General features: G+C 53.9%; 5 protein-coding genes across 5 annotated transcripts; 2 read left to right on the plus strand and 3 right to left on the minus strand.

Moving 5' to 3' along the window:
• Positions 1 to 600: 600 nt before the first annotated feature.
• Positions 601 to 1,395, plus strand: KVR01_005548 (uncharacterized protein; the record flags this gene model as incomplete). Its single annotated transcript, XM_044785264.1, has 2 exons — positions 601 to 712; positions 767 to 1,395. The coding sequence occupies 2 exons, from the start codon at positions 601 to 603 to the stop codon at positions 1,393 to 1,395; spliced, it is 741 nt and encodes a 246-aa protein (XP_044645993.1).
• Positions 1,396 to 1,636: 241 nt separating this feature from the next.
• On the minus strand, positions 1,637 to 2,231 carry KVR01_004884 (uncharacterized protein; the record flags this gene model as incomplete). The annotated part of the gene is made up of 2 exons (XM_044793530.1): positions 1,637 to 1,698; positions 1,805 to 2,231. The coding sequence occupies 2 exons, from the start codon at positions 2,229 to 2,231 to the stop codon at positions 1,637 to 1,639; spliced, it is 489 nt and encodes a 162-aa protein (XP_044645329.1).
• A 1,109-nt stretch (positions 2,232 to 3,340) lies between these two features.
• KVR01_004950 (uncharacterized protein) lies at positions 3,341 to 4,586 on the minus strand (the record flags this gene model as incomplete). The annotated part of the gene is made up of 4 exons (XM_044783048.1): positions 3,341 to 3,664; positions 3,727 to 3,826; positions 3,872 to 4,279; positions 4,507 to 4,586. The coding sequence occupies 4 exons, from the start codon at positions 4,584 to 4,586 to the stop codon at positions 3,341 to 3,343; spliced, it is 912 nt and encodes a 303-aa protein (XP_044645395.1).
• A 2,877-nt stretch (positions 4,587 to 7,463) lies between these two features.
• KVR01_005438 (uncharacterized protein) lies at positions 7,464 to 8,551 on the plus strand (the record flags this gene model as incomplete). The annotated part of the gene is made up of 4 exons (XM_044788532.1): positions 7,464 to 7,522; positions 7,585 to 7,702; positions 7,773 to 7,861; positions 7,945 to 8,551. The coding sequence occupies 4 exons, from the start codon at positions 7,464 to 7,466 to the stop codon at positions 8,549 to 8,551; spliced, it is 873 nt and encodes a 290-aa protein (XP_044645883.1).
• Positions 8,552 to 9,645: 1,094 nt separating this feature from the next.
• Positions 9,646 to 11,485, minus strand: KVR01_005414 (uncharacterized protein). Its single transcript, XM_044790682.1, has one exon. It carries the CDS (start codon positions 10,516 to 10,518, stop codon positions 10,231 to 10,233), a length of 288 nt encoding a protein of 95 aa, XP_044645859.1. The 5' UTR covers positions 10,519 to 11,485; the 3' UTR covers positions 9,646 to 10,230.
• Between the last annotated feature and the right edge of the window lie 3,647 nt (positions 11,486 to 15,132).

The raw sequence follows: 15,132 nt of genomic DNA on the forward strand, positions 1-15,132 counted from the left end.
TGACCAAATGCAGAACCTGAGATTCTGGCCGTCACCTGGGCATTGAGCTATAGGTGAAACAAGAAATATGGGATCTGCTCCGGCCAAGAGAGAACAAACGGTCGAGGCGCCAGAAACGAAGCCCCTAGTGTGGGGAAAGCAAATGATCAGGACTGGGAGGTTGCTGAATAATGACATCGTAGGAGTGGGTGGTTTGTGTTGATCTCATTATAATTCCTCGTCCTTGACTGGCTGTTCAAGGGATGGAGCCACAAATCTCGGGTGAACCCAGATTGACTCGAGGACTAAAAGGCAAAGAATGTTTCTAGCGCCAGGGGGCCTGCGGGACAGTGGAGCCAAGACCTCGGGACTCCGGGGTACTACTGAGAGAAGAAGAAACACGACACAGCGTAGATCCATCTGGGCTCTGGTTTGGCAGGCCAAGCAGACCTCGAACGCCTGAAAATAGCCAGGGGATGTCAGTCCGTCGATCCCGTGGTTGGGGGATAGAGTATAAGTAATGAAAGTAGCCCGACTCAAAAATCAGTTGTTTTAAGTCTTGTTCGCCAGCCAAGAATCCGCAAACAGACCCTTGTTCGACTCAGCGGTCCGACAGACAAAATGCGCTGCTCAATACTGTCCCTCAACTTCCTGGCCCTGGCCGTTTCCGCCTACCCGTATCCACCGGCCTTGATAGACCAACATGAGTATCGGGCACCAAGCGCTAACGACAGTGAGTTGGGCCGTTGATACACAGCATTGTACAACTCAACTAAACAGCACGCAGGCCGGTCTCCTTGCCCCATGATGAATACTCTGGCAAACCACGGCTACGTGGCCCGCAACGGCAGGAACATCTCCCTCGCCGACATGCAGGCCGGCTTCGAGGCAGCCATCAACCTGGAACCGAGCTTCTCCATCGGCCCCTTTGGCGTCGCCGTGACCGCCTCGACCACCGGCCGCAATGACACGTTTAACCTGCACGACCTGTTGAAGCACAACCTGATCGAGCACGATCTGAGCTTGAGCCGCAAAGATGCCTTCTTAGGCGACGCGCTGAACTTTGACGAGGAAGTTTGGGCAGGCACTTCTGCCGTCTGGAGGAACACCAACGCCACTACCGTCTCGATCGAGGCTGCGGCCAAGGGCAGACTTGCAAGGATGGCGATAGACAAGGTTGAGAACCCCGCGTATAACCTTACGGCGGCTGGCGAGGCTGCTGGCCTTGGCGAGACCGGGTTGTTTCTGGTTGTCATGGGTGACAAGGTCGAGGGTAACGCGAGGGTGGACTGGGTCGACATCTTCTTCCGCGAGTCTAGGCTTCCGTTCGCCGAGGGGTGGACGAGATCAACAGAGGTGATCACCTCGGAGCATGTCGCCAACATGAAGGCGAAGATTGTCGAGTTCTCTAGCTAAGAAAGGCAAAACGGACATACCCATAGAATGTATATAGAAAAGTCTACAGCCCGTGCTTTATGAGATACACGATCAGTCGGTCGGCATGAATTGTGCAATGTGATAGGTTTTCATATTTGTATGCCCGGTATCCATTCTATAACGACTCCGTGCCCAGTCACTTCTATGCGGTCAACGACAACCTGGGCAGGGCCGCCCGTATTCTGGTAGAAATCGAAGTGTCCCAACCTTGAATGTAGCATCATGCGGCAGCTTTCGCGTCGTTCTGGAGTCGCTCCAACATCTTGGCGTGGATTTTACCCCCTGTCGAGACATCAGTCAGTTCTGGGGGGAAACGTGTGTCTGGAAAATGCAAGCTCGACTTCTCTCGGTAAAACGTAATAGACTATGAATTGCAAGAGACACTCACATCCAGCCTCACAACGGCCCTTGACCAGCGACATCAATGGCTTTGTGCAACTGATTTCTGCAGCCTGGACCAAGTCCAGCTTGCCACCCTCGGCCTCCTTGATCTCCCAGAGGGTATCAATACGCACTCCAAGAGGACTCTTGACGCGTGAGAACACGCCGTTTTCGATGTTCGTGAACTCATATGTAGAGACGACAGTAGAGCCCCAAATGCCCTTGGGTATGTTCTCAACCTGGTCTGTCACCTCATAAGACCTTGTGGGGCCATGTGCGTTTACACCTGCAGGGATTTGTGGCTCGGTCACTTCGCCCTTGGCCTCATACTTGTTCAGGTGAGGGTCGCACGAGAGGAAGAACTCGTTGTCCTGCAGCATCACGACGCCTAGCTGTCTACTGACGCCGTCCGGCAGCTGAGAATGCGGCTCCATTGTGCTGGTGGCGTTGAGGACTGCAGCGAGGGTTAGGACTTGTAGATATTCCAGACATCTTGTAGCAGGGTGCGCCCCGGCGGCTAAGGGGGAAGGCGATCACACGCGTGAAATAAAGAGCTTACATGACATTCTGTTGATCAAATTGGACAAATTTGTACGCAATCTCACAAAGCTGCCAATATTGGAAGAAAACCAGTCCACAAGTGTGGTACTTGCTTTTCAACAGAGCAAACTCCACGTTAAGTATCTCATTCCCTTCCAGCAGCATGAAATGCCATTTCCCTCTGACATCTTCTGTTTCATCTGCAACCGCTGAACCCATCTCCGCCATTCACATGTGCTCCGTCATCCCGCCAATGATGGCTGTTCCAACAATTTGTATAACCGGACGGATACGATTCCGCCACGGCCGCTTACACATTTTCGCCTCATCACGGACGCATGGGTGCTGCAATAATAGCATTTTGTGGTGCCAATGTATTAGTGTGATTTGCTCAGGGGAATTGGCGGACAAGGCAAAATTTCACCCGTTTTCAGACTCGCACGCGGACTACCCGCCTCATTCATATGTTGAATGAAGACACCAAATTCGCTTACAGTGACCACCACAATGTGTGGCATTTGCAAATTCCATGTTGACATAGAAACACTTAATTGCAAATTTGCTGTCCAACTCACAACTTGAAGCATTATATTTCAGGCTGGTACTACCTCTGTAAACATAAAAACCAGTTGTGTTTCTATTCCGTGTACGTCCAAAGACATAAATAGCGTCACCATTAAGCGTAGCGAGGGGGCTTTTTATGCGAAGCGTAAAAACACCGACGAGCGGAGCTCTCTCTACTACTGTAAATGATGTCCATCATTTCTATCCACGCTCAATTATGTGGGTAAAAAAGATATATCAAAAAGCCCGTGGGACAGGTGTTCTCACTCGTCTCAGTTACTAAGTACAATCACCAACTTGAACGTCGCAGTCTCAAACTCCATTTTGCGCCACTAAGTTATAAACCACTCGCCCAAGCCGTGCGACGTCTTGCGCATTCTAAGAAAAGGAAGGGAGAAAAAAAGGGGGGCACGCTTTACTCTACACTATGCACGATCTTCTAAGCCCAGAACCTCAGTAGGCCCGTCTTAACGACAAAAGGAATAGCGTAGAGTGCCGGGAGCCATCCTAGCGTGTACATATGGAAAGTCATGCGGTCGGCTTTGGCAGTCCTGTAGAGCATCAGGCGGGCGGCGACAAAACCTCCACTGACAAGTGGCCACAGGAACTCGAGGACTCTGGCCTCCCAGTAGATAGGTAGCGCAATCGAGAAAAGGAGGATGACCACGGCTGTCACGACACGAGACCAGCTGTCGCCCAGAACGAGCGGGACTGTTCGCCTGCCGCGGATCTTGTCACCCTCCTGATCCCTGAAGTCCTGGATCTGGACGGTACCTAGGTAAGGAGTGTGTTGAGGCCAAGGAGTGCGCACCACTCGTAGCCCACGTGGCTCATAGATGTGGACTTTATGGCGGCCACCCGCGTGGTACCGAGCTGACCTGTCGTGTAGAAGAGGGCGTTGATAATGTTCTTGCCCCACCACGAGCTGGCACCAACGTAGTCGTAGACTCAGGTCTCCGCCATGAAGCACAGCGCCTCCGGGAACCCGCCGAGCAGCAGGCTGGCGGTCAGCAGCATGCACGTGGCGACTACATACCACTTCTGAGCGGCCTCGATGGTGAGCCTGCCCGACGGGATCGCACGCCAGGGTTTGTTGAGCTTGTCCTCCTCGATGGATCCGGGGTCCTTCTGGTTGCTCAGGTCGAAATGGAAGACATACAGCCAGATGTAAGTCAGCGCCCTAGGAAATGCCGTGACGACGTCGTACCAGCTCGGCGCGGTGGTGGTGACTCCCCCAGATGCCAGGCTCAGCATGGAGAAGAGCGCGACGGGTAGCACATAGGCCTTGATGTTGCTTTCCGTGATGAGGTTGGCGAGGGAGATGGTGCCCTGAATCTTGGACAAGATCGTGGGTTCAATGCCTTGGTGGCCATTTTGTCTGTGAACTTTGGCGGATCAAATGGGAAAGGTGTTATTGGTCCAAAGGTGAACGGTATTACACAGGATTGTCAGAAGTCGGAGCGAGCACAAACGAAACAAAATTCGAACCGAGCCGTCTTTAAAGCTTGAAAAGTCGAATGATACATCGAAGGTTGGACTGAAAGCTCCCTAAAGGCTCAAACCCCCAAGTACGGGATAACTTCCAAAATCGAGTTGTTTTCCTACAGCAATAGGAACCTCTGTATCGCATAAGGAGCGGCATTGATTTTGGCGGGATCCACTCGAGGGCGGGTGCTTTCCTGCATTGTAAGTCGCGAATGTCGGGCATTCTCCCAGAGCTGTACGAGGGACCGCCGTGGAAGGCTGCTCCCGGCCGGCGACTAGTATCCTGATCTTGCGATGGCATGCATGGTGACCCGTATTGTCCCAAAGATCCAACCGAAGATGTTGTCAACGTATCGGTGTGATCGGCTGGTACCAACAGCTCAGCCCACACTTCCCTCTAGAGCTTTGCGCTCAGGGGAAGCCCTGCAGAGCAACGGAGATAGCCCCTTGTTGCCCGAAGAAACGGACAAGTCATCCTAGGAGCAAGAGCACACATTTAAAGTACAAAACATTTACAAAACGTGACATTGTAGGGGGGTCCCGGTCGAGTTTCTCTTCTCCAACTCACCCATTGACCCGTGAGCACCGCTGCAAAACTATCGAGGGAGATCTTGTTTCCGGAGCTTCCTCAAGGAGTCCTGCGTCTTGCCCGCGGCGACAGAACTTGCAATTCGGTTTCGATATGCCTTGAGTTGGTCATTGTGAATTCTCGATGGTGTTTCACGGAGTGCAAGTATTATCATTGCTTGTAAACCAAGGCCCTTGAGAAGGTCACGAATTCTTTCTAAGTGAGACCAACAGTGAAAAGAGACCTTCATCAATAGGGCAGTTTTGCGTAGGTCAAAACATCGATAGAGTGTGATTTCACTGGCAACTTGAAGGTTCGGAAACCCAGGGAAGCCGGAACGGTGATGGCAGCTTCCGCTACAAGAACTATTTTTGCCACGTGAGACAAACCTTACCCATCTCCCGAACGATAGCACCAGCTTCCAAGTTTGAGCTTGGACCGTTCGCTGTTGATGTCCCAATATCACCACCCCAAATCTCGGTATGCAGGGGGGCCGATTATTATTATGGGATTGTTGCGCTCCACCCAGTCAATCCATCTGTCGGCAGCGGCAAGGCAGCGGCATGGCAGCGTCTGAGGTCGCCTCAGATGACGCCTTTTGTGTCGGTCCCTCGAATTCCTTGTCAAACATATATGCAATGGCATGACCGACTGTAGGTAGTGCAGGGGATTCGGTGGTTTCACTGATTGCCACCAGGAGTAAGGTTTACTCGGAGACCTTGTTCAGGCCGGCACTCAGCCCCTAAATTATAGAGAAAGTTTTGAATTTTATAAATATGAAAGTGGCTAATGCACAGAAAGGAAAATCTTCCGTCTGCAGGTACCGAATGCAAAGGAGAGTCACGCTTTCATCATTTGTGCCGGTCCTATGTAACGCAAAGTCGTGTCTCTTTCCATCATCACTCAAAACAAAGCAGTGGCACAGACAGCTATTTTTGACTGCTCTGAACTTTACGGCAAGCTTGTCATACAGGACCTTCAGTACTGTTGTGTCGTGCATTTCAAACGCGCATATCAAGAGGTAGTCGGGATAATATTGCTGTATTCAGCTTGAAATGATCGGTGCTTAGCAAGGCTTTGCTCAATTGACAATTGCCTCGTTGAATACTGTATGTGAAATCTGGGATCCAGCCTTTTTTCAAGTTCAAAATAGTCCTATCAGTTTGCTGTCTCGCACTGCATCTATGGACGTTGGCGTGAGGGCGAGGGATGTAGTCAAGCCAATTCCAGTCTAGTCCACATTGGGACTCTCACTGTCTTGTGACAAGCGAACATTGGAAGTGATTCCCCCCTGGCTCAATTAGGGGTTTCGTTTCTATTCCCCATACATGTAAAACATATATGGCGCCTTCATACAGTGGTGAACGCTCAAGACCTAGTGTTTAAGAAGAGACAATGCCACATATGCAATACCAATGCAGAGAGAATACAATACATCTGAGGAACCCAGACTCGTCTTGACTTGCGTATCTAGGTACTTGGGTAATCAAGAGCACACTGAGTGCAAACACCGCCTTGTGAAACACACTGTAAATCAAGACAAAGCCCTGCGGAGACGGCTGATCTCAGAACATCTCTTCAAAATCCATTTGTGCTGATCCTCACCGACAATGTTGGCTTGTTGCAATAATTTAAAGAAATTCCAGAGTAAAAATGTGAACGAGGACATGGGGAGCACCGCCTGTACAGAATCCTGACGTGCTGGAGCGAAAGCAATTACGTATCATGGAGACAATGTAATTTGAACTCTTTACTCAGAGAGACCACTCAGGTATACATACCTACCTAGGTACTTGGGAACTAAGCACGTAGTTCTGGAACAGGCCTCGGCCATTCCTCACAAGTGCAACAAGACAAACTGCCAGTGGTGACAGGTTTTTCCGACTACCCTCATCGCATGCTCACATGAAGTGCAAGTGAACCTTGAAACAAAGCCACCGCCCGCAGATGGTCATGCTGATAACATGTCGGATTCAATTGCTATCTTGTCTAGATGGGCTCTTTGTTCCAAGCTTCTGACAACGTTGAAGCAACTCTAAAACTCTACGGCATATTATGAAATCAAGCCACCGCACAAGCAAAGCAGCGCAGACATCTACAGATAAGAGCAAGCAAATGTGTGTCACGTTTCGCTAAATGGCTGGGATACGTAGAATCAAATACCGTGTGTGGGCCAGACAATGGACTATAGCCCATTGTTCGCTGCCCAGGTGAGCCTGCCATTGTCTCCTTCCCCCTGTGTCGGTAGCTGCAGGAGCAACGAGCTCTAAATGCCCCCCAATTGTGTTTTGACGTCTAAAATGATTCACTCCCGCCAGATCCATAGCTCCTTCCCGACCCTGTCTGACTGATTTCAAGACCATCGCCCTCGTCTTCACCTCTGTGACTACTCTTTCCAACTGCCTCACCTGTACAACATTTTTCTCGAACAACAGCACCAGGCAACGTTGAATTCGCATCTTCATCTTCTTCGGATAGACTCCTCGCCATCAATAATTGCGTCGACAACATGGCCGCCAGAAACACTGGTCTCCCAATCCACACCCGCCATTTCCGCCCTAGAGAGGAGTAGGTCCAGCAGCAAGCACTGCACCGACACCCGTGTAGCTACGCTGACTGGCGACTTGCAGGCGCACCATCATTTTCAAGGTCGCCGGAGGCGACTTCTACCACGTACCCGTGTCCCAGGTTGGGAAGATCTGCCCTGAGCTCGAGGCCATTACCAATCGCGCCGTTGAGAATGGAAAAGTGAGCGGGCCTTAAGCCCTCCCAGAGCTATCTGCAGGAGCCTCTAAATTGACCCTCGCCAATTCCACAGGTAAGGGACCATGTCTTCGACGTGCCCCGAGAGCTAGAGGGCCACTGGAAGAACTGGTGGCTCATCAACGACTACATTGTCCGAGGCAAGTACAACCCAGCGCGAGAATCTTGAAAGACGGAGAGCAAGTGACAACATTCCACCACACGTCAGAGACACAGTCGCTAACAAGGACACCCACAACGCACGCAGGCCGCGAGCTCTATACCTTCGAGCCGCTCTCCTCCTTCCTGACCGACGCCAACGTGTACATCCTCGCGACGCGCTGCAACTACCCCGCCGCCGCCGACGCAGCAGTAGCCGCGACGGAGGACCGCGCCGCCGACATCATCGACTGCTTCACCGACGCCGGGTGCACCTTTGACCATCACGTCGCGCTGTTCGATCTCCTGTCGCTCGTCGCGGCCACCCGCCTCGCGTGTGGTGGCTGGGGCACCGCTGCTGCTCAACAACAAGACTCTGACTCTGCCACTTCAAGTGCCACTTCAAGTGCCACTTCAAGTGCCACCTCGGAATCAACAGAGGGAGGCGGGGAGGAAGATGGCCGGGCGGGTCTCCGCGCCATGGTCTCGGCCGCGTGCGCCACGCTGGCCCCGCTGCTCGCCGAGCTACCCACGCTCCGGACTGAGGTGTTCGAGGACGCTGAGTTTGCGGCGCTGTGGGAGGGCGTCGGCCGTGATGGGCTGGCGCCAGACTGGCTCACGCCTATGGTGAGGGACAGAATACGGAGGGTCGTTGAGGGTCGTGATATTGTGGCGGTATATCCTGAATCCGGGTGAGGCCCAGGCGTGCTGTCTGGGGACAAAGAAAACCCAAATAAGCTCGAGGCAACTCTTGCGCCAGCTTCAACAAGTTTGAGATGTGGGAAGGGACAGTAAATCAAGACTAGGCGAACAGGTCATATCAAACAGCGCTTTCTACACTTGAGCGGTTGAATACGACGAGTTTAAATGAGGGCTTGGGGAGAATGCTCATTTCCCATTTAAGCTGCGCCATCCTCCGCATGCTGTGCTCACCCAGGTGCATCCAGCGTATACCACGTGAGAAAACCGGGGGTGTGGTATCACCAAGCCCCGGACAACTTCTGGCGTGAAAACACCTCGTTCCGGGCGACGTAGACTGGTGTTGGACACGTGATGTTCAACAGACAAGCAAGATGCCGCAGAGAATGAGATTCAACATGGGAAGAAGAACTCTCAAAAGGCGGCAACCTTGTTGACGGAGAAGATTCGTACTTATCCCCCACTGCCCAAAACCAAGGTCTACGTGTTCGTTCACACGGCAACTACGCCGCTCACCTACTTGTTGATACCGACTTGGCCACAACTACGGAGTACCTTTTGGGGGCTAGAACGGCAGTTCACGCTCCAGATTGTAGACTTCAGAGCTCATGGGAATTAGCAGACAGGAGAACCCCCCCCCCTTTCCCCCGGACGAGAACGCAGGACCGAAAGCCCGACGGCGACGGGGAAGCGGTTGCAGTTGGATGAGGATACCCTCACTCTCTCAGACGTGTCGTGCTGTCAGCAACGAAATTGAAACACCCCATCCAAACCCTTCTCCCTCAGAACCGGGGAAACTATTGGGGGAGGGTGGGCCAAAACTCCCGTGGAGAAGGGGGAGGGGGGTTGTGTGGGTGGGAAGCTCCGCGCGGGTTGCGGGAATCACTTCTGGATTTGGGGCATTGAAACACCCTCAGAAATGGTGGCGATGACGGGGCAATAGATCTTCGGTAATCCGCCCAAAACCCCCTAGCAAGGTGGTGATAGGTAGCTCTGTGCCGGGTGATAAGCATGCGAACACAACAAAATGTACACAAGCACGGAGAGGTCAAACATCACGCGGCACGCATACGCCGAATAAGAATCGTGGGTGGAGGGAGCAGCCCAAAGACCGCTGTATGTCTGAATTTCCTTATGACTCCTTTGCAGTAATAGCCATGACCCGTCGTCTACCGTCAACGTGGTCTCATTCAAGCCATATTGGATGTCATAGACAAGTCCTCCTCCCCTCCCCGTGAACGACTGAAATAATAAGAACTGAACACCTTCTTTGCGCCATTTTGGAAGATTGCCTCCTCCTGTTGTCCCAAAGCGACATAAATCAAAGCTGCCACCCGCCAGTGGAATGAAATCGGGACTGTCACAAGTGACACCCCGGATCTCATCGGGGGGAAGCTAGTACACTACCGTGCTCCCCCCAAAGGCAGCCCCTGAAGTTTTTGGTAAAGAGGTAACTTCAAGGTATCCCCTGCCGTCGACCATGGGTCGATTTGAATGTGGAAAAAAGTTCCATCCCTCTTCATCGTTTGGTATCATATATGATCGTACTTGTGAAACCGCGTCAAGGGTTGGGTGATTGAAGAGAATTTGCTGAAGAGGTGATAAGAATCGAAAGCCCAAGACGCACTCAACCAGGAGCTGTTTGGATGGATTGTGGCCAGTGGGTGGACAACCGACTACAGCGAGGCGAAGCGCTCCTCCATGCTGCCGAAGAAGACGACGGGCCTTGGCTCGAGGATCTTGAGCTCGGAGCCGAAGGCCTTGTGCTCCTCCTCCAGGTCCACGATTGAGGGCTGGCGGAAGATCATGCTGTTGATGGACGAAGCAGCGGACGCCGAGGAAGTGTTTGAGGCGTAAGAGTTCCGGCTGGAGCTGGTCGATGTCCTGCGGTAGGAGAAGCGCGCCCGCGAACCCGCGGAAGGGGTGAAGCGGGTGGCGACTGGCTGGAAACCGAAAGAGTCCATTTTGGTGGTTGGTAGAGCAAGAGCGGTGAGTGCAGGTGGTTGATGCTGGTCAAGTGTGGAGCTTTCCGTGTATTTAGTTGAAGCTGTGCAGATGGGATGGTTGCGGTGCGACAACGGGTTCGACTCTTTTGAAAAGGAGTTGAAGGATTATTAAGAGAGGTGAGTGACGCAAGAAGGCTCAGCCTGAGGGTATATATGTGTTTAATGCCACGTCGGTGGAAGCGAGAGTCTTGGGTGAAGCTAGATTTTGTCTAGCGGAAGCGAGTGAACGATCTGGTCCGTGTGTAGATCAAAAGAAGTGGGCTTTGGTGGGTTCCAGAGCCAGGGGGCGCGGAGAGATAGAGAGTCGTCGTCAACGGACACACACACTAAACTGCGCACGACGGGATGGGGCTGGGAGCTTGGAGCTGCTGGAGGTAGATTGAACGGAAACCGAATCGACGTCCAGGGTCAGAGATGCCAGGCTTGAGGCTTTAAGTATTATATGAAGCCAGGAGTGAGGGAAGGGCGCGGAAGGGAGGGGTGGGCTGTCCAACAGCAGACAAGGGCGGCAGGGGTCGATGTGGGTGCGACGAGCGACTTGCGACCTGACAAGGAGGGCCGGGTTAGCCAGGTTAGCCAGGGGAAAGTCGATGGTCCTCAAACCGAGGGAAAGTGGAACTTGTCGGGTCCCTGGGCTAGACCCGAAATAGCAGCCAGGAACCACGGACGACCCGGACAGGCGATAGGAGATGCCGCAGAAGCTGCAGCCACGGGGTATCTCTTGCTGGCGGGCCTGGGGCCATCCGGGGATGGCTTGTTCCACAGTCGCCTGGCAACCTGTTGCAAGTTGCAACCTGCTGCGTACAATAGCAGGCAGGAGGCAAGCAGGGCTGGCAGGCTGGGCCAGAGGTCGTCTGCCTGGTGCATTCAGAGACACTTGGACACGCCTGACACGGTAGGTTGAGGCAGGTCCGGCCCTCAGTATAACCCGCCCGCCCGCCCGCAGCCCGCCCTGAAGTTGACCGCGCGCGGGAGTGACGGCGGTGGTACTGCACTAATAATTGCATTGGCAGTGCAATAGTATTGGCGTGGTGGGCTTTTTTGGTGGCCCGCTTCTGGTCAGGGGGCCATGGTGTGTGATGACACAGGGAGGAGACGAGTTGATGGGGTGCATGCGAGGCGAGGCGAAGCGAAGCAAGCGAAGCAATGGCCGCACGCCCGCGCGACGAACCCGTTCGACGTCGACTAGTGCGTTGCCATGTTGGGCCGATAGATCAATGCGGATGATGCCACCACCCTCACCACAGTGACCACACGCAGACACGCTGCATCGAGAGCGGCCTGTTCTGCCCTGTCTGCCTGTCTCACTGCGTTAGGAAGGGAACCACCCGAGACCAGGGCTTCGACGGCTAATGTGTCGCAGCCATCCAGCCATCCCAAGCCACGCATGCCATACCTGCAGCACCTTTATTATCGATCTGCAAGCACCGCAGGTACGGCATTGTCGCCACAGCATTGTGTGCACGGTAATAGACACAGGCGCAGACAGTTCTGAGATTCAGGCGCCAGATAAATGTGTGGCAGCCGAAACAGGCCCGGGACAGGCTTGCCGGGCTGATTGACTGACTGACTTGCTGACTGACTGACTGAGTGAATTGTTTACGGTTACATAACCGCATACGAAGATGCACCATGCACCCATCCCATGCGTTTCGATGTGTGGTCGACAGGTGGATGCAAAATTGTGGACCAGAGAGCGCGCTCGACAGGCAAGGGCCGCTGGGCCGGTCGTCCTGTTTGAGCGGCAGTGAAACAAGCTCTCGTCTGGCCCGGGTTCGAGATGCCTGCTGTGGTGAGTTTCTGATCTCCTCGTATCTGGCAGTCTGGCACCCGCCGTTTCTGCGGGCGCCCGCATTATTCTGGGGTATCTTTGGGTATCTTTGTCTTCGTCTCGTCTCGTGTCGTTCGTCCAGTTTGTCGACCACATCTTGCCCCTTCCCGGCATGCGGTTGTCTCAACTACCGGCGATGGTGATGAATGAGCAGGTAAGATGGCCGGGTGTGGTATCAGTCAGTGTCAAGCCGTGTTGGAGGCCCGAGAGGTTGACTGGAGCTTTGGCAGTCTGGCAGCTGTCTGGACGGTTATCTGGGTGGCTGTGTGGGTGACGAGAGAGGCCTGGGACAGGTCCCGCCAGAGTGCAGGTGCATGATCGCCAGCCAGCCCAGGCCCTGGTTGTGATGCTCCGTACTGTCTACCTGCATCCTACGTGAGAAACCGGTGCGGGCAAGTGTACCCGCAACTTTGAGCTGCGGGCCCCGCGATCAGGAACCGTGGTAGAAATTGGCAAGCATGGCGGCCGCCACCCCTCCTTGGCCTCTGTTTCACCTTGACTGCAGGTCCAGTGCAGGACCGCAACCTGCAGGAGAGCTGCAGGGAAGGCGCGACTCCCATTCGCGGTCTGCCGCACTAGAAGCCTTCTGGAACTATTTGACACCCCCAGAACTCCGATGCTCCCTGCTCCCTCGTCCATGCGGACCATGCCTCCTGGCCTCATGATGCCCTCAGACATCCCCGGCCCATCACCATCGGTCCAAAGTTTCTGTTCTTCGGCACATCGCGATTGTCCGTCGAGGCACACTTCAACCACATATCAGCAGCCGTACGGGGTAGTTATCGCCATATTCGCTTCGCTCCTTCAACAGCGCTCCAGCCTCGTAGCACTAGCCCTGCCAAATCGGCTGCGGATCGCGCCATCAGCGGCCACCCGGTCGTAAAATGCCCGGATATTGATTGTTGGTCTGACGAGCCTGAATCAACTCGCCTCGGGCTGGTATCATGTGGCTGCCACCACATTAACACAACCTCATAACACAACCCCGCCGTACTCAACCCGGCTGCCTCGCCGCCTTCGTCTCCCCAATGCGGCCCCATGGCTGGCAGATCTGTCCCGTCGCACCTCACGTATTAGCCGTGCCCTTCTCGAACGCGGTTGGCTCCTCGTCTGCCCAAGCATCCAAGAGTCTGGACGTTATCTGCTCGATCTTCACCAGGGTAATGGGTTGGCATCCTCGACCCCGGTGTAATTCTGTTTTAGACCGAGCAGGATAAAAAAAACGCACTCAGCCATCATGGAGTTGGTTAGCCTTTGTCTCAAACGAGCAACGGCTCCGAGTTACTTCAGATGGTTTAGTACCCTCTTGCCGCGATTTGCTCACCATTCCCCTTCCTAAGCCTTCCTCTTGTCCGCCGCCAACAGGATACGAGATCATCGATCCTCGATCCTCAACCGACGGCCCGCCTCGGTATGTTCATGCAGGACATCAAACAAGTATCGCCGGCCAAGACAGCGACGCAAGGCCGACTCGGGCTTGCAATTATTTTGGAATCTCGCTCTTCCAGAGCGGCGACGGTCCGTGGCAGCTGAAGATGCCCAGAGCCAGCAGATGCCCAGAGCCAGCATTCGTTCGGCGATCCCCATTGCCTGGTGGAAAAGCTTATCCCCTGACCCATCACCGTCCCTTGATGGTGAATGAAACTTTGACAGATTAGAGATCGCCTCTGTCCCCTCCCAGGAGTCCAGGACGAACAGGCGGAAACCCCGGAAGCCTGACTCCCTCGAAGCTTGGGGGTTTTCGGGCTTTTTTCACCCTCTCTCTGTCCCTCGATACTCTGCCTGTGGGACTGCCTTTCTGCAGGGCCGTCCGCAAAAGCATACCTGAAATAGTAGCAGCCAGCCACAACGGAATGCACGAACGTACGTGCGCACGACAAGCTAATAAGAAGTCTAAACTGCAGGCCCACGGACGCACACGCAACCCCAGTCTCGAACGACCGATCCCAACACTACTGCGCTGCTACCGCGGCGCACCAGGTGCTCGGAACAAGGTGACAGCTGGGGTTGACGCGCAGATGAGACTTGTTTGTGGGACTTGGCACTGTGCAGGCTTGCTTCGAGAGGGAGAAGGGGCGAGTCCGCCACAGACGCAATGCAACCCCAAGCTCTGATCACCTCCCAGCTGATCGCGGGGGATAGCCAAGGCTGACATACACTCAGACGCTATCTTGGGTATCTATCGATCAGATTGATATACCACCCCCGTGTTAGCCACTAATTTCCGACTACAGTACTACTACAGCACGCACGACAGTTCTCCTGCGGGCGTCGAATCAGCCGGGAACTGCGCATGAACTACATGCCCCGCCCCGCCCCGCCACCCCTCGATTCCACGGGCTCAGCTCGGCATTGTATAAGAGATAGACGATGATGCCAGCCCGCAATTGGCCTACGCGTACATGCGTGCGTATGTAAAGGGGGCAACTAGAAGCCTCAAACCAATCGGTCTGCTTGGACACCCACTTCCAAGGTTCAATGTTGCCAGCTTGAGTCGGCCGGCCCATTCGTCCCACCGACGAACCGTATGGGATAGATTGAACAAGGCTGAAAGCGGCCCCATTCTCCTCCCCGCCCAGTCGGGCCTTGTTAATGAACAAATGTTTCGCCGCTGGATACTGGGGTTTAGATACGTACACATTCAAACGCTTCTAGAAATAGAAAAACGTTGGAATCCTGGAACCCGCAATGGCAGTTTTCGCCCGAGTCAAGGTGGCGAGGATTTTTTTAAGAAATGGTGC

Source organism: Diaporthe batatas, assembly GCF_019321695.1.
Source record: "Diaporthe batatas strain CRI 302-4 chromosome Unknown Contig00005, whole genome shotgun sequence".
NCBI classification, from domain to species: domain Eukaryota; kingdom Fungi; phylum Ascomycota; class Sordariomycetes; order Diaporthales; family Diaporthaceae; genus Diaporthe; species Diaporthe batatas.